Here is a 23,516-nt window from a genome sequence, read left to right as displayed (position 1 = left end):
AGGAAACTACTTGAGCGAATTGAGCGAAGTGATAATACCTGAAGGGCAGGAATGAAAACTGGACCAATTAAGTTGCTCTTGCAAATGTCCAGCTGAGTGGTAGTGATGGTTTGGGCCAGGGTAGCAGCAATGGAAAAGAGAAGTCACATTCTGGGTGTACTTTGAAATTAGGGTCAGCAGTATTACTAGTGTGTCTGTGGAGCATGAGAGAGAAGGGAGGCTAGGGTACCTCCCAGGTTCGTCTTACTTTATGCTCCTTGCTCTGTGTGAGTGGGCAAGGGCTTCCTGGCATGTGTTTCAGTCTTTGAGAGGTTGGTTTAGGGAAGTGGGATGAGGCATACAGGGCGATGTCTTAGACTTAGTTTTCCTTACAGCCCTGATGTTTCTGAGATTTTAAATTGGTGAATCGGTGAACAGTGTTACAACATGCTAGGGTCAGAAGGGAGCTAATGTTGACTCTCGTGTTGGGGCACACAGCCCACTAGAAAACTTGAAAGGGTCTTCTGATGTTTCTTTGCCTGCACTCCAGCTGTTGCTTTTTATGGCTTTTATGAGCTACTTATTTATAAGCTGCCAGGTGAGTTATTTGTTACCAGTACCTGCAGTGTGGTATAGCTTTTATTGTTTTATTTCTCCTCAGTTATCTTTGTTGTCCCTGAGTTCCTTTTCCACTAGAAAATGGAAGTAGGTGAGGTTGGTGAGCTAAGGGATCTGATGTTTCACCTGAGGGGGTGAGGCCCAGCAAACTCGGAGAAGCGTTGTCCTAAAGCGTTGTCCTATCCACGTTACCTGTTGAGCTGCCGACGAGAAGCCATGACCTGTAGCGACGGGAGGGGGTGCTTCCCCAGGCAGGCACAGCAAAGTCAGCGGTAGAGCCAATGACAGAATTTGGCTTATTTCAAGTTTCCTTATGAGCACGACCCTGACATCAAGAGTCGCATGCTCTACCGTCTGAGCCAGCAGGTGCCCCAGCACTTTGTTTCTTTTTATGGCTGAATAATATTCTATTGCGTGATGGGTCACATTTTATTTATCCATTTATTGGTTGATGGACATCTGGGTTGCTTCCTCATCTTGGCTGTTACGAATAATGCTGCTATGAGCATTTACATACAGGACTTTGTATGGACGTGTATTTTTACTCTCTTGGGTAAGTAGGAGTGGAATTGTGGGATCATGTAAATCTGTGGTTAATATTTTGTTGTATTTTTATTTTTTAAGTTTATTTCATTTTGAGAGAAAGCGCATGCACATGCGTGGGGGAGGGGCAGAGAGAGATGGAGAGAGAGAAAATCCCCAGCAAGCTCTGCACTGTCAGCACAGAGATTCCAAACCACGAACCGTGAGATCATGACCTGAGCTGAAGTTGGACGCCTAACTAGCTGAGCCACCCAGGCACCCCAAGAACATCCTTTAAATACCAAATTTGTAAACATTTTAAAGGATATGTGTAGCTATGTAAGTCAGTGGTTATTATCGATTAGTTGATTTTCTTTATGTAGCTCAAATGTTCTTGAAAGTAAGGATAAAGTGACCTCCCAAGTTAGTTCATAGGGTTACACAGTTACCTGCTTGCTGGCCTGCCTTCCTTTACTGAGCACCATTTATGTGTCCAGCATTGTACTCAGGCTCTGAGTTCAGCAGCCTTATAGTGGTTTTGGGATTTTTAGATTTTTTAAAAAATAAATACACACACAGCTTGAGACAAACTTAAGACGATTTCAGAGCCTGATAATGGGTTATATAACTCATTCCCGTGAGTCACTATACTGTTCTGCTAGAGGATGTAAGCAAGAAAACATCCACTATTTCATGTAGGAATGTTGATTGCACTGCAAGTAGCCACAGTCTGCCACAGGAAAGCGGAACAGGAGGCCGGATCTCAGGTTGGGTCAGGAAGGTTGAACACCGGTGTCAGGAAAACTTCCGAGAGGAGGCAGACGTTTGGGGGTGACTGAGGACGGGGAGCAGGGCCTGCAGGGTCTGTGGCTGTGACTTGTCTGGAATGGTTTGAGGTGGGCGTCTTGTCGTCACGTGCTCTATTTGTGACAGCTCGTAGTACAGATCTTTGCGTGTTTTTCTAATGTGGTTAACCAAATCTTTTATCTTCAGCATATTCATTTTTTAGGAAGGATAAACCTTAACTTCTTTTCTTTTTTTCCTGCACTTGTTTTCTTTAGGTTCCCTAATCCTGTTGGGTTTCATCTCTGTCTTACACTTACTATTAAGAGAAAAAAATACTACCTGTTGGATTGTGACATGCTGTCAATTGTAAGATATGTTGTGCTTTCAGAGATGTGAAAATGTAAACAAAACAGTGCTTGTAGGATCAATATGCTACGATATTTGTGTTGGAGGTGTTCAGTTTCCCTAAGTGAAGGAGATCTTGCTAAAATAACAAACGGCAGCCTTCTCAGCATTAATCTTAGGTGATGCTCTAGGGAAGCCTGCACTATCCAGGTCAATGCCAGTTTCATTTAGCTTGAAAGCTTTTAAATCTGTCATGATTATAATGAAATTAGCTTGGATTGGATAATTAGAGATTAGGGAAAATGAAGTTTGCTAAGATTAGAAAAGATAGGGTTTACTAAAGATTACAGAACAGAGCTTAAAAACTGAGGTAGTGTTTAGTGACTTTGGGGTAGGTTATCTGGGAGGGCTTAGCTTTTACAATTAAGCGTTCAGACTCCTAAGTGTGCCATTCTGCCTCTCCTCCCCCACCCCACCATGTTGATCTTACTCGTGAGCTGAAAATTCTGGGTAATTCAAAAAGTGTCCCAAAATAGTGTCATTCCATTGTTCATCCTGACAACATGTTCATCAGAGACTCTGCTTTTCAGAGCAAATGAGCGCAAGCCGAGCTTTTGTGAGTGCATGCTGACGGGGCTGCCCTGTGCCGTGGTGGGGGTGCCATACTGGTCCCCGCTCTGGCCAGGGTTCTGTCTTCCAGGAGCAAGAGATGATGTAAACATTCACTGCCCCGTGGTACTGAGAACATACCATGGGCTGCACAGGCAGGGGTGGAGGGATAAGGAATAAAAATACCCTGGTAAAGGGCCCCTGGGTGGCTCAGTCAGTTAAGCGTCCGACCTTGGCTCAGGTCATGATGTCACAGTTCGTGGGTTCAAGCCCTGCGTTGGGCCCGGTGCTGACAGTGCAGAGCCTGCTTGGGATTTTCTCTGTCCCTCTCCCCTTCATGCTCTCTCAAAATAAATGAACTTAAAATACTCTGAGGAACTGAGGGAAACAGAGTGTTCATTCTGCTACTTATTAGTGAACTGTAGTGTTAGCCCTTAAAGGGAAGGTAGTAAAAAGAAGAAGAAGAAGAAGAAGAAGAAGAAGAAGAAGAAGAAGAAGAAGAAGAAGAAGAAATATATTTTCACTTGTTTGATTTTTTTGATTTATAAAGCATGATTTAGGTAAATATATTGCTAGATCTTGAAAAGCATTGGCTATGAAATTACATAATGTACCATTAGCAGTGTAAAATAAATGTGTGTGAACAAGAATAAAAATATATTCTGGTTCTGTTGAAACTGTTAAAGTATTGGGGCACCTGGGTGGCTCAGTCGGTTAAGCGGCTGACTTCGGCTCAGGTCACGATCTCAAGGTCTGTGAGTTCAAGCCCTGGGTGGCGTCGGGCTGTGTGCTGACAGCTCAGAGCCTGGAGCCTGCTTTGGATTCTGTCTGTCTGTCTGTCTGTCTCTCTCTCTCTCTCTCTCTCTCTCTGCCCCTCCCCCACTCTGACAAATAATAAAACATTTAAAAAAAGAAAGAAAGAAATGGTTAAAGCATTAAGGCCCTTCAGTTCTGGACTTGTTTGCACTGGATCCAGGAATTACTATTTTATTCCAAATTCTGTAGGTTCCAGGCCATTTATTTCAGTATTCCAAAGCCCCCATTTTTATAATTTCCTCATATGGGTTAGTGAGCAGAAATAACTGCTTAAGTTCTTATGGAATTGAAATGTATTTGTAATATCCAAGAAGAACTGAGGGGAACCATGCTTGTTACTGGACAAACTGGACGTATCTTAGATTATGTGCAGTACTTCCCCAGTTGTACGGTGGGGCAGAGTCTTCTTAGTGTCATTCGTGGAGGCCACCAGATTTCCGTGGGCCTGCCCTGCCCCAGATCCTGGCCAGGCAGCAGCAGGTGACAGACTCAGAAGTGACCTGCTGGAGCCTCGTGGGCCGGAGGACATGTTCGTGCTGTGATGTAATAAAGATGTGTGTGAAGAGGAACTAGGTCACAAAGGACGGATCATGTGGCCTCCCTGGTGAGCAGAGGCAGCCGAGGGAGGTTTTGCAAGGGTGGTAGCACGTGAACTGGATTTTGCAGGGTGAATTGGAGTTGTCAAGCAAGGGGGGTTGGGGCAGCAGCCTGACGGCACTTGCCTGGGGCTGGGGAGGGGGGGGCACCGGGGGGGGGGGGGGCACCGGAAGGCCAGGAATCGGGCTGGCAGTAGTAGCTCACCCTGAAGTCTAGGCTTTTCTCAGACGGAGTTCCAGGGAGATCAAGCCCCAGAAGAGTCTCTGGGGGAGGAAGTAGAGGTTCACGTGAACATTCGACTCTGAAGTGCTCAGTGAAGACGCCTGTTTGCTGTTCGTCACTAGAAAACAAATGTTTGGGGAAGGGCTGCTCTTGAGCCTTGTGGAGCTCCTGAATATTTTAAGCAAGGGAGTGACTTCTGATTTACATTCAGAAAATGCACGGCCCCTCCCCTCAGAAGGACAGGCTGAGGTGGGGGTGGGGGGGCACGGTGTTGGTTCCAGAACGTCAACGTGAGGATATGTAATCTCAGGATTTAGGAATTTAGGGCACCTCTGAGAAAAAATTTCTTTAACCGTGAACTAAAATAAAATACTTAATCAGCAGCTGAGATTCTAAGTGAGAGGGGGTTGTGGGGACAAATGCAGACTTTGCTTCTGACTTTGATCAAAGAACAAACTGAAGTCCTTCATAGTATGTCTGACTGAAGAAAATCTTCAGTTTCAGTCGTACCTTGGGAGAAATGTTTTCGAAGAAGTTCCTTCCATTATGATCACTTTATAGCTTAGATCAAAATGGTAGGATTTTTTTTTAAGATTAAAAAAAAGCTGGACAATTTTTATTTTACTCTTTTTCAAATATGTGATAATAAATTTTCATGTTTAAGGGCCATTTGCATTTTATTGTGGTATATTGTTGTATTTCCTCAACCAATGTTTTTTAAACTTTTAAGTAATCTCTACACTCGATGTGGGGCTTGAACTCACAACCCTGAGATCAGGAGTTGCACGTATCCAACTGAGCCAGCCAGATGCCCCTTCCTCAGCCAATTTTTAAAAATAAATTGGATATTTGGTCTTTTTGTTACCAGTCTTAGAAGCCTTTTATATATTAAGAAGTTTAGCCTTTTATTTGTCATACGCGTTGCAGATATTTTTTCCTGTTTATTTTCGCTTTGTAAAAGATTCATTTATTTGATTACTTGAATATATCTTTTTTTGTAGTGTCTGGGTTTTTTTTTTTAGTTATAGCGAGAATGAACTTCTGTACTCCAAGGTTATAAGAAGGAATTTACCTGGTTTTATTTTAAGCTTTTATAAATTTATGATTTATATTTGAATATTTGCTCTATTAGGAACTTATGCTGGTCTATGATGTGCAGTATAAAGCCAGTTTTCCCTTGCAGCTGGGAGTTTTAATTGATCAAACCTCCTTCACTGCACGGTCTTTTCCTTCCTCACTCACACCATGTCTGGACTTGAGAGTTTGTTGCCCTGATGGGTTCATGTGCTTCTGCTATATCCTTTTGAGGCTTCATAATATCTGGTAGTGCTGTTGGGTCCCTTCTAATACTGCTCTCTTTGGGAATTCTCGTGACTTGTTTTACATTTTAATTTCTCTACGCAGATTATATTTATCTTTTAATTTTTTTAAGTTTATTAAGTAATCTCTCCACCTCACATGGGGCTTGAACTCACAACTCTGAGGTCAAGAGTTATGTGCTCTTCCGACTGCCACTCTACATGAATTTTAGATTAGCTTATCTGTTTCCAAAAGTTAATCCTGTAGGGCATTTTGGTACAGGTGGGGGAGTGGGAGGTAGAGGGGATCATTTTAAGTTTACAGATTGATCTCCTTATGATAATGACTGTAAATTGTAGCTTAAATCTTTTCTCTTACAGATGATATTAACCGTGTTCTTGAGCAACAACGAGCAGATTTTAACAGAAGTTCCCATAACACCAGAAACAACATGTCGAGATGTTGTAGAATTTTGCAAGGAACCTGGAGAGGGCAGTTGCCATTTAGCTGAAGTGTGGAGGGGAAATGGTATGTATTAGGTTCTATAGAGATTACTAAGTACGTCAAATGTAATGCTTATCAAATGCAAAATACTGTTTTTGGTTCTTAGTTATCTGTGATAGTGAGGAATTGAATAATTAAAATGATACCATATTACATGGGAGACAGATTTTACAAATGCTCTTTGTAAAATATATGTGATGTGATTTGACCCTTATCTGTGCCATCTGAAATGAGCAGGGAAAGTAGATATAGTTCTTAGATGAGGTTTTTCTAGATCTCACTGCGAACCCAGTGAGAGCTCTGTGTGCTGAGACTTTACAGTGTTTTGTTTGGTATGTGTTGACTTGTTCATCTTCTTTTCCCCTGATACTTCAAGGCGGAAACATTTTTATGTTTCCCTGTATATAAAACCCTTAAAACACTAGGCACGCCATAAATATTTATTAAATTGTAAAAAGCAAGTGCAGTTGACCCTTGAACAACACAGGTTTGAACTGTGCAGATCCACTTATGTGTGGATTTTCTTCAGTGAATATATTGGAAACGTTTTTGGAGATTTGCAAGTTTGGAAAAACTCACAGATGAACCACATAGCCTAGAAATACCGCCCCCCCCGCCCAAAATTAAGAAGAAGTTAGGTATTATTGTAAGATCACAGTATATGATACATGTAACATACCAAATATATGTTAATCGATTATTTATGTTATCAGTAAGGCTTCTGTCCAACAGTAGGCTATTAGTAGTTAAGTTTTGGGGGAGTTAAAAGTTAAACATGAATTTTCGACCGCACAGGGGTGCAGTGTCCCTGACATGTGTGTTGTTCAAGGGTCTGCTCTGCTGGCTCTTACATTTAAGGACTTGGTCATCCAGCTAGGCAGAGAAGATCAGCATAAATAATACTGAATACAGAAAATTCTGCAAAATAATTTGGAGTCTAAAGGAGAGGTTGAATGTAGATATGGTATATTCAGCAAGGGAAGCAGTGTGAAGGAGGAACAAGAGAAGATTATGAAAGTATCATGCTCCTATGATAGCTAAGGGACTGGTATTGAGAGAAAGTAGGCAGCAGGGAAGAGATGGAACTAGCTCGCACAAAGGCCGTCAGGACTGGTGGAGGAGGGTAATCTTTTTGTGGTATGAAAAAACAGGTGACTGGGGTATGGATGGGTCTGTGTTGGAAAGTAAGAGAGTGATCAGTTAGAACATGTTGAGTCTGAGGTGATAATGGGATGGCATCCAAATGGAAGTGTTTAAAGGGTACTTAGGGATAGTCACTAAAGTCTTACACTTTTTTTTTAAATAGCTCTGTTATGATATACTTCATATACCATACAATTCACCTATTGAAAGTGTCACCTATTACCTAAATTCAGTAATTTTAGGACACTCAGAGTTGTGCGGCCATCACCACAATCAAAGAACATTTTCGTCACTGCAAAAAAGAAACTTCGTATCCATTAGCAGTCATTTCCTATTCCCTTCCTACCCCCTCCGTTCTTAGGTTGCCCCTAATCTCTTTTCTGTCTCTGTAGATGTTCTTATTTTGAATATTTCATATAAATGTAATCATACAGCATGTATTCCCTTTTGACTGGCTTTCATGGAGCATGATGTTTTTCAAGGTTCGTTCATGTTGTTTTGGTATCAACACTTCATTCCTTTTTGTTGCTGAATAATATTCCATTGGGTGGATTTGATTTACCCATTGATCAGTTGATGGACATTTGGGTTGTTTCCACCTTTTAGCTATCCTGAGTAATGCTGCTATAAACATTTATGTACAAATGTGTGTGTGGACATATGTTTTCACTTCCCTTAGGTATATACCTAAGAGTAGAATTGCTGGGTGGTAATTGCTTAACTCATTGAGGAATTGCCAGACTGTTTTCAAAAGCAACCATTTTACATTCTCAGCATCAGTCTATTCCAGTTACTCCACATTCTTGCCAACGCTTGATATTAGGTATACAATTCCACCCATCCTAGTGGGTGTGAGTGGTATCTTGTGGTTTTGATTTGCTTTTCCCTAGTGGCTAATGATGCTGAGCATCTTTTCATGTGCTCATTGGCCATTTGCATATGTCTATTTAAAAGTTAATTTATTTTGAGAGAGAGTGAGAGCGTGGGAGGAGCAGAGAGAGAGAGGGAGAGAGAGGATCCCAAGCAGGCTCCATGCTGTCATCCTGGAGCCTGATGCGGGTCTCAGTCTCACAAACCGTGAGATAGTGACCTGAGCCAAAACCAGGAGTCAGACGCTTAACCGACTGAGTCACCCAGATACCCCTAGAGAAATGTCTATTTATTTAAAAAAAAAAATTTTTTTTTAATTTTGAGAGAGACCATGCAAGCAGGGTAGGGGCAGAGAGAGGGAGAGAGAGAGAGTCCCAAGTAGGCTCCTCACTGTCAGCCGGAACCCAGTGCGAGGCTCAATCCCACAAACCATGAGATCGTGACCTGAGTGTCGAGAGTTAGATGCTCGGGGCACCTGGGTGGCTCAGTCGGTTAAGCATCTGACTTTGGCTCAGGTCATGATCTCATGGCTTGTGAGTTTGAGCCCTGCATCAGGCTTTGTGCTGACAGCTCAGAGCTTGGAGCCTGCTTCAGATTCTGTGTCTGTCTGTCTGTCTCTCTCTCTCTCTCTCTCTCTCTCTCTCTGCCCCTCCCCCACTCTGTCTCTCCTTCAAAAATAAATAAACATTAAAAAAAAAAAAGTTAGGTACTCAACTGACTGAGCTACCCAGGCAACTTGAGAAATAATTAGAACTTTTGCTTATTTTCTTAATTGAAGTATAATTGATATATAGCATTAGTTTCATGTTTACCTAATGATTTGATATTTGTATATATTGTGAAATGATCACTGCCGTAAGCCTAGTTAACATCTGTCACCACACAGTTACAAAACTTTTTTTTTCTTGTGATAAGAACTTTTTTAAAAAAATGTTTATTTTGAGAGAGAGAGAGAGAGAGCCTGAGCATGAGTGGGGGAGGGGCAGAGACAGAGGGAGAGAGAATCCCAAGCAGGCTCCATGCTGTCAGTGCTGAAACTGATGTGGGGCTCAGTCTCACAAACTGTGAAACTATGACCTGAACTGAAACCAAGAGTTGGATGCTTAACTGACTGAGCCACTCAGGTGCCCCGTGAAGAGAACTTTTAAGATCTTTTCTTTTAGCAACTTTCAAACATGCAATACAATATTAACTAAAGTCACCATACTATACATTACATCCCCAGTAAGAGTTCTTTATATATTCTAGACACAGATCCCTTATCAGGTATATGATACTTGAATATTTTCTTCCAAAGTCTTGTGCTTTTAATGTTCTCCTTAGAATTCAGAGCAGAGATTTCAGGGCACATTGAGAGGAACTTGACTTTGATAAATGTTGGACTGTTACTAAACCAGAAGTAAGAGGGCAGGTTCTCAGTTATCAGTCTGATAACAGTGACAGGAAGGAGGGGATAGGTAAGTAATTACAGTTTGTTTTACCTCATCAGGAATGAGGTTGACCTCACAGTAGAGGGTCACAGTGTACTGTATTTGCCATGGCTTCTGTATGTGCTATTCTCATTGTCTAGAACAATCCCTAGCACCTGTCCCCTTTGCTTGGCTAACTTCTATTCATTTCTTGCCTTTCCTCCCTTCCTTGAATCTCAGAGGGTGTTTAAGCATCCCTCCTCTGTGTTTCAGTACTGTCATAGTTATTTATCAGAACATTATACAGTAGCTTTCCTATAGTTTTCTCATTGGATTAAAATTCCTGAAGGCAGGAACTTGTCTGTTCACTGTCATATCTCCTTAGTAAACACAAGTCGTTGAGTAAAACAGACCAGCAAAGCTGGGTCCTGAAGAGCTATTTTCTAGTGGGTAAGATTCAGAGGAAGGGGGAAAGCACTTAAGGTAGCCATTCTCTGTCTTTTTTACCCTAGAGAAACCCTTACGGTAATTTCCAGGTTTCCGAGGATCCTTCCATAAAAATGATTGCATCTACGACTCATGGTATATTAGTGTGATCAGTATGTCATAAGTATAATACTCCAGTATAATTGTTAATGCTTTTGAGAAGAGACTGTTTCTCGGTGGATCTGTGTGTTAGGTTGCTAGGGCTGCCATAACACAGTATCACAGCCTCGTTGGCTTGAACACCAGACATTCATTCTCTCCCAATTCTGGAGGCTGGAGGTCTGAGATCAGGATGTCGGCAGGCTTAGTCTTTCCTGAGGCCTCTCTCCTTGGCTTACAGATGCCACCTTCTCTCCCTGTCCTCACATGGTCTTCCCTCTTGTGCGTGTCTGTGTCCTAATCTCCTACTTGTGAGGTCACCAGCCATATTGGATTCAGGCCCACCCCAGTGGCCTCGTTTTTACTTATTACCTCCTTAAAGATCCAGTCTCCAAAAGGTTGCATTCTGAGGTTCTGCAGAGAGTTCAACATATGAATTCGTGGGGGAACACAGCTCAGCCTGTAACACTGTGTTAATTTGGCCAGTTTATTATATTAACCTACTGTACTTGGGTTTCCCTTTCCCACACAGGGTCCACTCTATTGCAAATCAGGAATATAGGTAGAGCCTTCAGCATTTCCTTTTGTTAAATTTCCTACTTAATTTTATTTTTGCCTTATCCAAGAACACTTGAAAGTCTTATCATAGATTTCCATTATGGATACTGATGAGGTATATGATACATGTTATATATGTGGGGTAGTTCTGTTTTCACTTTCAAACAAAAATGATGTTTTAGTTAGCCTTTAGTATTTTTTTTAAAAAGATAGTTAAACTTAGCTTACTTTTCTTGAAATTAATCTTTTCGTTGAAATTAAAAAAAGTTTTTTTTAATGTTTATTTTTGAGTGAGAGAGAGGCAAGCAGGGGAGGGGCAGAGAGAGAGGGAGACACAGAATCTGAAGCAGGCTCCAGGCTCTAAGCTATCAACCCAGAGCCCAACACGGGACTTCAACTCATAAACCACAAGATCATGACCTGAGTTGGACACTTAACTGACTGAGCCACCCAGGCGCCCCTGAAATTTTAAATTCAGAGAGGGAAACGATAAACTTGTTAAGTTTAAGACAAAATTGGGTTTAACTTTTATAAAGTTATGCTCAGACTTGGTAGATTTAAATAAAGGTTGTCAAGGCAACATTACTTTCCTGTGACTTATTTTTCTATGGTAATTGTTGATAATTAAGCCTTTCTTTCATTCAATAAACATTTATTGAGCTAGAAAAATAAATAAAGGTTGCAAATTTATTTTAATTAATGTAAAAAACATGAAAACTTATGGATAATGTTGATTAGTAAAGTGACTAAAACTGAAGCTACTTAACCCCATAAGCCAAAGCAATATGAATAAAATATGGCCTAAGGCACAATTCTGTGCAAAACATGATTAGGCTTACATATAGGCCTTAACATTATGAAATTACAGTACACATGATTTTTAAAAATCTTTTATATGGGCCTATATACATAAAAAGTTACTTTCAAAACTAAAAATGTATAATATTTACTTTTTTTTTTAATTAATGTTTCATTTATTTTTGAGACAGCACAAGTGGGGGAAGGGCAGAGAGAGAGGGGGACAGAGGTTCCAAAGCAGGCTCCAAGCTGATAGCAGTGAGCCCAACGCAGGGCTCAAACCTACAAACCACAGGATCGTGACCTGAGCCGAAGTCGGATGCTCAACCAACTGAGCCACCCAGGCGCCCCGATATTTACTTCTTTAAAGTACACTCTGTGCTTGGTTTTTCTGTGCAAATACTCAGTTGTGTGCTAAACTTGAGCTGAGCAAACACAGATTTCATTTTCAACTGAGATGAGACCGTTTCTGTACTTGCCCTGACATTTAAAGAACAAGACAGAGCTTGCTTACATGCACAGAAAAGGCACGTTAGGAGCGCACCATTTGCTACATTGCTGTGACTGGCAGGACTTCTTTCTTTATAGAGATCTAGAACTGGGGCACCTGGGTGGTTCACTCAGTTAAGCGTCTGACTCTTGATTTTGGCTCAGGTCATGATTCCATGGTTCATTGGTTTGAGCCCTGCGTTGGGCTCTGCTGACAATGTGGATGGAGCCTGCTTGGGATTCTCTGTCTCCCTCTCTCTCTGTCCCTCTCTCTTTGTCCCTCCCCTGCTCACGTTCCCTCTCTCTCTCAAAAGTAAATAAACTAAAGGGGCACTTGGGTGGTTTAGTCGGTTAAGCGTCTGACTTCAGCTCAGGTCATGATCTCACAGTTGGTGAGTTCAAGCCCCATGTCAGGCTCTGTGCTGACAGCTCAGAGCCTGGAACCTGCTTCAGATTCTGTGTGTGTCTCTCTCTGCTCCTCCCTCATTCGCACTCTTTCTCTGTCTCTCTCAAAAATAAATAAACATTAAAAATAAATAAACTAAAAAAAAGAAAAAGGAAAGAAAGAAATGTAGAACTTAACCTCGGGCAGAGCAATAAATCACACTGTGAATGTATGATTGGACTGCAGCCTGCAGAGTTCTTGTTTTCTCCCGGTGAGCAGATTTAGAGAAAGGTCTCTCCCCAGCCATATGCTTGTGCTCGAGGTGGACGACACTGCTCGGTGTCGCCTCGGCACTCTCTCAGGTCGCTGCCTGTGAGCCCCCAGTCTTGCTGCTGTCCTTCCTGACTTCAGGCACAAGCAACATTGGGAGCATTTCAGGATTTCCTTTTTTCCCCTTTAAGTGGAGATAAAATTCGCACATAAAAATCACTATTTTAACATGTACAATTAAGGGGTATTTAGGACAGTCACAGTGTTGTGTAGCCGTCACCAAAGTCTGTCCCTTTCCATTCCTTCCCCCCCAGCCACTGGCAACCACTGTGTGATCATCTGGCTCTATGTGTTGGACTCCTCTAGGTACTTCATGTAAACCCAGTCATCTGATACATGGCTTTTTTGGTCTGGCTTCTTTTACTTAGCATAATATTTTCAAGGTTCATCCACGTTGTAGCATGTTTCAGTACTTAATTCCTTTTCTTGGCTTAAGAATATCCATTGTAAGATAGATCACATTTTATTTCTCCATTCAGCAGGTGATGGACATTTGGGTTGCTTCCACTTTTTGGCTGTGATAATGCTTGCTGTGAACATTCCTGGGCAAGTGTTCGTGGGGGCATATGTTTTCATTTCTCTGGAATGTAGGCCTAGGTTTAGAATTTCTCTTATCTCATACATTGTCTTCAAAAATTGCTACTTTGGGCTTCCAAGAATATTTTTAAAACATAAACACGAATAAAATGTAAAACAGAAAGGCATAATTAATAATTAAGCAAGAAATTACCAGAAAAGAAAAGAAAATGTCACAATACAATTCATTTTTCACCTTCATAAACCACATTTGTTAATGTTGGTAACAGCAACAAGTGGGGGTGGGGGGACAGTTCCTGAGGTATACAACCCTTTAGAAAGAAAAATTCCCTCCAATTTCCTATTACAGAGGTAGATGTTATAATAGGTCCTGTGGATCAGTCCTCAGCATGTGAGGAAATGTTGGGGGAGATGTTTCTGGACAAAGAGGCTAATGTCATCAGCCGACGGTCCTCCCCATGCACTACACACCCACCACTTGCCAGCGACCTGTTGGAGAATGAGGTAGTAGTTGGGAGTTTTGGAGCGGGGGACCCGGCAGATACCACCTCAGCTAAGTGGTCAAGACCAGCATCACACGATCTGTCATGGTGATGGCACGCACACCCTGGTATGATGAGATGAGAAGGTACCTCACCTCTGTGGAGTTCTCCCCAAAACCCATCCCCTCATTAGAACCAGGGGGAAAACACTAGACAAGCTAGAATTAGGGACATTCTACAAAATACCTGGCTGGAACTCCTCAAAACTGTCAAGGTCATGAAAAAAACAGGGAAGGACCAAACTATTACAGACCAGCAGAGACCTAGGGTTTAAGACAAGTAAATGCAATTGTAGTTTTCTGGTTCAGTTCCTGGGACAGAAAGAGGACATTAGGGGAAAAACCAGTGGAGTGCAGATGAAGCTTGGAATTTAACTAACAGTAACGTACGAGTGTAAATTTCTTAGCTTTGACAGAGATACTCAGTTAAGATGCTAACGTTAGGGGAAACTGGATGAAGGGGTATCAGAACTCTGTACTGTCTTGGCTACTTTTCTAGAGGTCTAGGATCATTCTGAAATGAAAGTTATTTTGGGGGTGCTTGGGAGGATCAGTTGATTAAGCGTCTGACTCCGGTTCAGGTCATGATCTCGCGGTTCGTGAGTTTGAACCCTGTGTCGGGCTCTCTGGAGCCTGATTCAGATCCTCTGTCCCCCCCCCCCCCCCCCCGCCTCTCTCTCTTTCCCTCAAAAATAAACATTAAAAAAATAGATAAAATGAAAGTTATTTTTAAATGCTGTGTAAACAAAAAATCTGTAAGGTACAAAGGAACAGAGATTTATAAGATCTCTATGGTGATTAAAAAAAAAAATCCTTGAAAAACACAACATGCTTGAAAAAAATGGAGAGACAGAACCATGTTCATGGACTAGAAGACCCGGTTTACAAAGATTTCAGATCTCCCCAAATTTTACTTGTAAATAAATTAGTATGATTACAGTCAAAAGCCTACCTTTAAAAAAAAGAACTTGACAAGCAGCTCCTTTCAAATAGTTGTGAGCCCAAAGGGCTGGGCAATGCCAAGACCGTTTCAAAGATGAGCCACGTGAGGGGACTCGTCCTAGCCGATGGCAGCACCAACTGTAAAACCACAGCAGTGGAGACTGCAGCCACGGCATGGAGGTAGAGTGACAGCCCGCCCGCTAGAAGAGATCGGGGCCCGAGGAGCCCGGAGACGGCTCAGAGGTGTCTCTATGAGGAAAGGAGACACTAGTAAGTAAATGATGTGGGGACCATTGATGACGAAAGTAGGAAAAGCAACACCAGTTCCATAAGGACAATGAAAAACAATACTTTATAATTTGTAGGAAAAAAATATAGAATATTCTTTCGACCTTGGAGTTAAGAGAATTTGTTCAAAAACCTCAAAATCAGAAAAGATTGATAAGTGCTTACATTATTTTTAAACTTCTGTATAACAAAAGGCACCAACAAAATTAAAAGACAAGCCTATTTTCTCAATATATGTAATCAACCCAGGATCAGTATCCGGAACATAAGCAGTTCTTCAGATATCTAAGAAGAAGGGAAACAACCGAGGTTTTTTGTGTTTGTTTCGTGTTTGTTTTGTTTTCTGTTTCTACACATGATGCAGTTCTAAGGAAACTAGGATTATAAACATAAGAAATGGTACCTCGTAAGTTTAACAAATATGTCCATGCTCTTCTCTAGTCACTGGTGTCAATATTCTACTAGGATTTTATTTTGAGCTTTTTTCTTTAATATTTGAAGTGCATTAGTACATTTAATTCAGTAGAATGTATTTTTTATTATCAACTTGGTAGTTTTGGCCTCTGCAAGTGCTGGCCAGCATTCCCAGTAGCGGTACCTGACTGGCCAAGACGTGCGCCATGCACCCCGTGTGCATCTGATGGCCACACGCAGCATTTTAGTGAATGGCCATGCTGGGCCAGCTTGTTAATGTGCTTCTTTGAAGACTGAGAGGCACACTGCTTCCTGATACAGTAAATAAGTATTATAGAGGGCAGTTTTCAGTGTTCCCTATTTAATGTTGCAGAATCGCTTTTATGTACACTTCTCGTGCTTATGTGTTACCTAGATTATTTCCCACTCACACTCCTGCTTTTACTTCATTACAATTAAAATTTAGTGCTTATAATATCCTTGAATTCTAATGTATATGTGTATATTTATTTAAATCTATTTTTATTTATTTTTTGCTTTTGGTTGGAGTCCTTTTATTTCTGGAATAAGTAAGATGTGGTTTTTTTCTAGAGCGTCCCATACCCTTTGATCACATGATGTACGAACATCTTCAGAAGTGGGGGCCACGCAGGGAAGAAGTGAAATTTTTCCTTCGACATGAGGATTCCCCAACCGAGAGCAGTGAGCAAGGTAGCCGAGTGCTTTCCCCGTTTGTTAATTCCTGCCGTAACAGTTAATTTAAGTAAAATAGGAATAGATGTTAAATCGTTCACGTTTTGTTTTCCCTTTGCTCACAAGTGGGGAGAGGGGGAGGTGGGATCTCCCATTTCTTTGCCCTCTGTTATTGCAGTTGACAGTTACTCCGCCCTTGCTTCCGCCCTTGCTTCCGTCTCAGGACCCTAAGTCAGTCAGGTGATGTGTTCAGACATGTGAGGGCTCCTGCTGTTGAAAGAAACCGTTGATAAATACCGGATGCATCGAATATCCAGAGTTTAAGAATAAACGAAACCAGGAAAGGATTAGAAGAATTCTGAGAGATACGGGTTTTACTTAAAATTTTTCGAGGGAACAAGACTTTTCTAAGCCTAACACTAGGCCATAAAAGAACTGAATTACTGAAAACAGAAGAACCCGCCCCCAACACGGCTTGAGTGGCAATAACCACCCTGGGCAAAGTCAAAAGGCAAATTATAAGCTGGGAAACAGCATTTATAGCTCATATTGTAAAGGGCTATCTTTATGTATAAAAGTTTCTAAAAATTGATAAGGAAAACCCGTTTAAGAAAAGGGGAAGTCTACAAAGACAGGTTACAGAAAAGTGAATCCACGTGGCCCTAGGGTATGCGAAAAGATGTTCAGCCTTACTCCTCATAAAAGAAATGCAGAGAAGACAGGGGGATAGTGTATCTCACCTGTTACATCGGCGAGGACTAGAACATTTAATGACAGCGTTGGCCAGGAGCTTGAGAAACAGACACTGCCATGTTGCCGTGGGAGTGTCGGTCAGCAGCTTCTGTGGAGGGCAGTTTAGCGATATCTGTGAGACTTAGGAAGGCACCAGACCTCTCACCCAGCAGCCTCACTTCTGAGAACTTATCCTAAAGCTGTGCCTACACACGCGCACAGTGGCGGTGCAGCCGCGCAGGGCGCCACTCTACGGCCACAAGTCAGGAGTAGCTCTGTGCCCTGAGCTGGTGGTGTAGACCGTCTCCCGAACAGGTGAGTGAGCACAGTGCCCCACCACATGCGCGTTGTGCCACTGCCGTGCACCAGGGACAGAGCGTAATTCTGTCCATCTGCATCGGCTCGTCCCTGTGTAAAGTGGCTCTGGAAGCATGGTCAGAAACTGGTAACAGTGCCAGCCGTGGGGGATGGCTGCAGGGTGAGGGAGGGAGGGCAGATGTCTAATTGTATACCTGTTCGTTCCTTTTGAACTTTGAACCATGGGAATATGCTTCCTATTTTTGAATTCGAATTTAAACAAAGTAAGAGAATCTCTTGTAAAAGTATGTATACTGCCTTGAAGAGATCCTTAACTTGTTATTCAACAGTGATTGTGGATTACTTCCGGTATTTAAAAAGAATAAACGAGGGGCACCTAGGTGGCTCAGTCGGTTAATGTCCAACTTCGGCTCGGGTCACGATCTCACGGTCTGTGAGTTCGAGCCCCGCGTCGGGCTCTGTGCTGACAGCTCAGAGCCTGGAGCCTGCTTCGGATTCTGTGTCTCTCCCTCTGTCTACCCCTCCCCTGCTCATGCTCTGTGTCTCTCTGTCTCTCAATAATAAATAAACGTTAAAAAAAATTTTTTTTAAAGAATAAACAATAAAGGGACATCCTTTTGTAAAAAGAATATTCCCTTATTGCACATGATTCCCTTTTATTTGTATTTTATCAGAAAAGACATTCTGCTCCTAGAATGAGCTACCAGCTACTTTAAAATCATGTTTCCATGGCTGTAAGTGGAGTTCAGTGCTGTTTTTACAATGCACCTTCACTTCTGGGCTTGCTTCTATCTGCTGCTGGCCATCTGGAGTCAGGAGACCAGATCCAGCTCCTCGTCCGCTTTTGCCTTAGCCGAGGGCCCTGCCTCTCTGCCCAAAAGCCTCCCAAGAAGGAGGGCTAGACTAGCTGACCGCTGAAGTGCTATTCTCGTGCGGAGAATTTGTATCCGCTCCCTAGCTGAGCTCTCCAAATACTTAATCCCTCTTGGGCCTAGCTACACTTAACTTAAAGGTTTTGTGATTTACTCGTACTAACACAGTATGTGTACATCCCCGTTAATGTCCTGGGTGGAGGGATGGGGGTAAGGCCTTATTCTCACCTCACGGAGTTCAGAAGCGTCAGGGATACTTAAAGAGAACTGTTCAGGCGCGAGAAAGGTGACAACGCTGACCTTCCGGTGGACCTTCATCATCACCCCACAGCACTGCTCAGCCCAGTGGTGCTGACACAGCAGGTACACAGATGTGACGAGAGGATGTTGAGCTGCATGGCATGAAGGAGACTGCCATCAGCACAGAGCAGAGTATTTAGAGAAGGCAGACTAGGGACCTTGAGGGATGAGCGGAATGCGGAGGGGAGAATGCAGGGCACCGGGATGAGGAAGATCCCAGGAAGGTGCGGTGATGGGGAATTCACAGGGCAACCCGGGCTGGCTGGGACTGTTGGGCAGGACTGGAAGAACCAAATTCATCACAACTCTCATGGCTTTGCAGAACTTCCGGCAAAGTCCCTGCCATCCTACTCGGTACTCCTCAGCTTGGCTTAGGTGGCATTTGTAGTAGGACCCTACTCACCTCTTCAGCCTCCCTGCCCCTTCTTTCTCCGTTTCAGCCACGTCCCTTCTGGCACCTTCATTCTCTGTTGTCCCCAAATCACAAGGCCGTCCCCACACCCTGCCCCCCGTGCTCTCCCCTCGGCCCTGGTTTCTCTGCCTGTGCTTGGGCATACTGTGCCCCTGTCTCAGAACCCAAGGAAGGAGACGGCACGGCACGTAAAACAGGTGCTTTGTTCTGTTTTGTTCGTGTTCACTGAGCTGCTCCTCCAGTTCAGACTTTAAGCAGCCAGAGTTGAGGATCCAAGGCTCATGTTTCCTCTGTGCTTCCCACAGAGCTGAGTACAAGGCAGTTGTCACCGACTGATATTATTTAAAAGGGATTAACGTCTGTGGTTAAGAATCCGACTCCGGATTCTGGCTCAGGTTGTGATCTCCCAGTTCGTGAGTTTGAGCCCCATGTCAGCGTGGAGCTTGCTTGGGATTCTCTCTCTCCCTGTCTCTCTGCCCCTCCCCTGCTCGCTCACTCGCTCGCTCACTCTCTCAAAAATAAACTTTAAAAAAAAGGGATTAACTAATTACATTTGAGTATTTATTGTGTAGAACTACAAGATACATAACAAAAAGTAAAAGACCTGCCTCACCAGAATGGTAAAGATTCTCTATTTGGAAGCTAGAGGAGAGCATAGAGAATGTTTCCTTCCCATCACCTGTACACTTCAGGGACAAGCTTGGAATGGAAAGTAACTCGATGAAGGCCATATGCAGAGCACAGAGTAGACCCTAGGGGCCGGTGCACTGGAGTTGGGAGCGAGGCTGCTTACTTAGCGTGGGACTTGGGCAAATGACTTCCCATCCCTGCGCCCCGTCTCCTCATCTGCAGGGTGCACAGGGCTGTGATTGGGGTTAGTGAGGTGACCTGCAAAGTGCTCACTAAATGTCACCTCTTAGGATTCACAATTTTCTGACTCTAAATTGCAAGGTCTTCAGGTTTCTTTACCATCAAAGATTAAGTGGCACTTGGTATAATTTTCATGTTGTGTGTCTCATAGTATTCTAATTTCTTGATAGCCTGTTGTTTGGAAGAGGCAGAAATGATGAAATATTAAATTAACCTCAACACGTTATTCCTTAAAAATACCAAGAATAACTAAGAATTTAATTAACCCCGTAAATTGGTAGATGCCACAGTTTAAGGGAAGTGCGTGTGTGTGTGGGGGGGGGGGTGTGTGTGCACGTGTGTGCGTGTGTGATTCCTGCTACTAGGAAACTACTCTAGATTCCGTGAAATGGCTGTTGTATACCGTATGCCTGTGTTCATTTGCGTGCCGTGCCACAAATATTTGGTTAACCTCTTTTTGAATTTCCACTTCCCTAAGGACCCTTTCTCGGATATTCTGTTACTTGTCCCGCATCTTTCCCCATCAGATGTACTATATATTTATGTACTATATAACTCTGCTGAATACATAAAAAGAGTAAGATATTTCTATTCCCCCAAGAACCAGTCTTTGCCCCCTTGGGGACAATTCACTGTCTTTGAGGATGCATGCTTTAAGGTGAAGCGAGTCATATTTCCATTATGGCATTTTTCTGCAAAGTTTCAAAGTAATAGGAAAGATATAGAACAAGAGTGTTTTCCTTTTTCTTTTCTTTTTTTAAACATGGGGTTTGTGTGCCTTTGAAGTCATGCATTTTAAGTACTAAAGTCGGCTCTGGAGTGCAGTCATTCTCCAGTCACATTAAGTAATAGCTGTGGGGCAGGCACTGGACACACCAAAGACCTTGGTCTCTGTGACCTCAGAGTCACCAGGTGCACAATTGTGCAGCATGCTTCATTTTGTTTAAAAAACCAAAATACGACAGGGCAGGAGCACCTGGGTGGCTCGGGGGGTTGAGTGCCTGTCTCTTGATTTCAGCTCAGGTCGTGATCCCAGGGTCGTGGGATTGAGCCCTGTTTCGGGCTCCACACTGTGTGGAGCCTGCTTGGGAGTGTATCTCTCTTTCTCCCTCTGGCCCTCTCCCCCCTTTCAGGTGCTGTCTCTCTCAAATTAAAAAATACATATATTTTAAAAAATATGACAGGACATATAATTTCTCCAGTTTAAATTTGAAGCCTTTTGGGGGAAACATTTTTTTAATGTTTATTCATTTATTTTTGAGAGAGAGAGAGAGAGAGAGACAACAGGGGTGGGACAAAGAGAGAGGGTGAGACACAGAATCCAAAGCAGCCTCCAGACTCTGAGCTGTCAGCACAGAGCCCAACACAGGGCTCGAACTCATGAACCATGAAATCATGACCTGAGCTGAAGTCGGATACTTAACCTACTGAGCCACCCAGGCTCCCCGAAACATTGGAATTTTTATGGAATAAAGAAGAATTCTTAAGACTGCCTGATTTGTGTTGGTGCCCCATGTCAGTGGGGACCCTGTCAGTGAAGATCAGTTCTGTGCACCAGTGTGATTTCTGGATATTCAGTTCTATTTGAGTCCCTGATAAAATATAAAAGTCTTTAAGAAATGTTTAATAAAAATTAGTTGTGGTAAAATACATATAACCTCAAACTTACCATCTTGACCATTTTTAAGTGTTAGAAATCTTTCAATGTAAGACATTTTCCAGATTCTGAAAATAGGAGAGAAAAAAATTTCACGTAAACAACTTCATAAGAATTAATTATAAAGCATTTTTTCAACTGTTTTAAGTGTTGAATTGTTCAGCCTGATAATTTATACTTGTGTTGAATAAATAAGCGAAGGGATGGGAGGATATCATCGTACTAATACGTCTGTTAGTAAGGCTGGCCTTCTCATTTCTTCAGGTGGCCGTCAGACCCAAGAGCAGAGAACTCAGAGAAATGTAATAAATGTACCTGCAGAAAAACGCACAGAAAATGGCGTAAGTAATAGCGAATCAAATTGAAGTTTTTAAATTGCTTTTTACAGGTACTAATGGGGTTGGATTAGAATTCACTTTTAAAGAACTCCTTTGGGGGGGTAGAAGTGTCATTTCCATGGAATATTTCCAAACTTGTGAAGTTCTGCAGCGTCTCTGGTGGTCTTACCGGTTCTAACAGTGTGGCCCGTGCACAGCTGAGCGGCAGCAGCTTTCCTCAGTGCGTGTGACAGTGACCCGGGCCCTGGGAGCGATGGCCTCCGTGTCTAAGAGGTGAACGGGCAGACTTGCCTCGTGCTTCATGTTGATGTCTTAATCCTTCTGTCAGGCTCTGAAAGACAAAATGGCTGGTGAGTTGAAGTCTTCCTCATCGTCGCCTCCAGCGGAGAGGACTTCCTTCGTCAGATGGCGTGGTGGGGGGGAGACCAGGCCTGACGGGTGGGCAGGGAGGGCACGCATCCCCATGGGGGAGCAGCGTTAGGAAATGTTGGCGTGTGCTACGAGTGTGAGCGGAAATGAGGGCGTGGAGGTGAGTGAGAGCACGATGAAGAACGAGAGGGGTTTTTGATGTGATCTTTCTGGAAATCTTAGTAATGACTTTTCCAAATGATCTTCGGGCTAGAGAACTCGCGTCTTTTTCTGGCTCTGCCACCAACTAGGTGCGTGACCTTGGGCAAGTTACCTCCTGGCACAGAGCTTGCACGGCCAGACGTGGGGAAAGAGCACACGGTCCGGAGTGTAGAGGGCCCATAGTCCCACATGGGCTTTAGAACCTTCTAGCTAGAATACTTACCTGGCAGGGGAGACACCATGATCAGGAAGGTGGTTTTCCCAGGCCGAGGCTTGCCCATTGCACTGCGGGTGTGCTGACCCCTGCGATTTCCCCAAATGTGGGAAACTCGACTGCATAATTTGTGGTAGTGGGGGACTGCGTTCGCGCTCTCCAAAAAAAAAAAAAAAAAAAAAAAAAAGAACCTTCTAGCTAGCTAAATTTGAGCAAGTGGCTTTGCCTCTCTACTTGCCAACTTAGTATGACTGAAATGTGACTTTTGTTTTTTTATGGGCTACTGTTGTGACTTTAGGTGATCTCCTCTCTCTCTCTCTCTCTCTGTAAGATGAGGGTGTTAGCGCCTTTCCCCTTTTTTCCACTTCCCTTTCCCTCCTACCTTCTAGCTCATGCGGTTATACTTCTATGTTGTCGAGGTTGGTAATATTTGTGCTGTTGTCTAAGCCTCTTAAAAACCATTCAGTAGTGTTTATTATTTTAGATTCTGCAGAGCCAGATGGTATACTAGATTCTATTTTCTTTTCCTTGCCTCCAACCTCATAATCCTTGTGCCACTCAGAACTCTTCCTGATGTCAAGGGTATGGATTCTCCTTCCTTAGCCTCCAATTTCTAAAGGCCGTTCCACAAATCCTCTTCTCCTGCCTTCAAATCTAGAGCCTCTGTGAGGTTCTGCCAGGCATATCTGCTTCAGGAAGTCTCAAGAAATAAATGGCCAGACCCCAGTAAATGGGCAGTACTTTTGGCTCGGTGAGTCTGGGGTGGGCCTGGAAAGCTCCCCATATGACCGTGTTGCCCTGTCTGGTGTGAGAAACTCCAGGTTACATGCATACGCTGTCATAAGCGTTCAGAACTTGTGCAGCCGAATTGCAAAGATTCTTTTGAGTTCTAAGATTGCCCGTGACCTGAACTTCAGGGAAGGATAAATCTATCGAGTGTTAGGTGCTCTGTAT

The 23,516-nt window shown here is 43.0% G+C and overlaps 1 protein-coding gene and 1 non-coding gene across 6 annotated transcripts in view; both read left to right on the top strand.

Moving 5' to 3' along the window:
- Nucleotides 1–23,516, top strand: part of PPP1R13B (protein phosphatase 1 regulatory subunit 13B) — a 98,313-nt gene that overhangs the window by 35,816 nt on the left and 38,981 nt on the right. For 3 of the 5 annotated variants that reach the window (XM_027066711.2, XM_027066710.2, XM_027066712.2), the window contains exons 2-4: nucleotides 6,174–6,321; nucleotides 16,178–16,297; nucleotides 21,705–21,781. In XM_027066711.2, the coding sequence (XP_026922512.1) occupies nucleotides 6,174–6,321; nucleotides 16,178–16,297; nucleotides 21,705–21,781 (345 nt within the window). Of the gene's footprint in view, nucleotides 1–4,255; nucleotides 4,280–4,471; nucleotides 5,070–6,173; nucleotides 6,322–16,177; nucleotides 16,298–21,704; nucleotides 21,782–23,516 lie in introns of those variants that run through there. The other 2 variants (XM_053224999.1, XM_053224998.1) reach the window with 2 other exon arrangements.
- LOC113601622 (U1 spliceosomal RNA) lies at nucleotides 22,564–22,725 on the top strand. The gene has a single exon (XR_003422914.1). It is a non-coding gene; the product is annotated as a U1 spliceosomal RNA (small nuclear RNA).

The sequence above is a fragment of the Acinonyx jubatus genome, chromosome B3 (genome assembly GCF_027475565.1).
Source record: "Acinonyx jubatus isolate Ajub_Pintada_27869175 chromosome B3, VMU_Ajub_asm_v1.0, whole genome shotgun sequence".
In the NCBI taxonomy this organism is placed as follows: domain Eukaryota; kingdom Metazoa; phylum Chordata; class Mammalia; order Carnivora; family Felidae; genus Acinonyx; species Acinonyx jubatus.
This window is presented reverse-complemented; position numbering and strand designations above follow the sequence as displayed.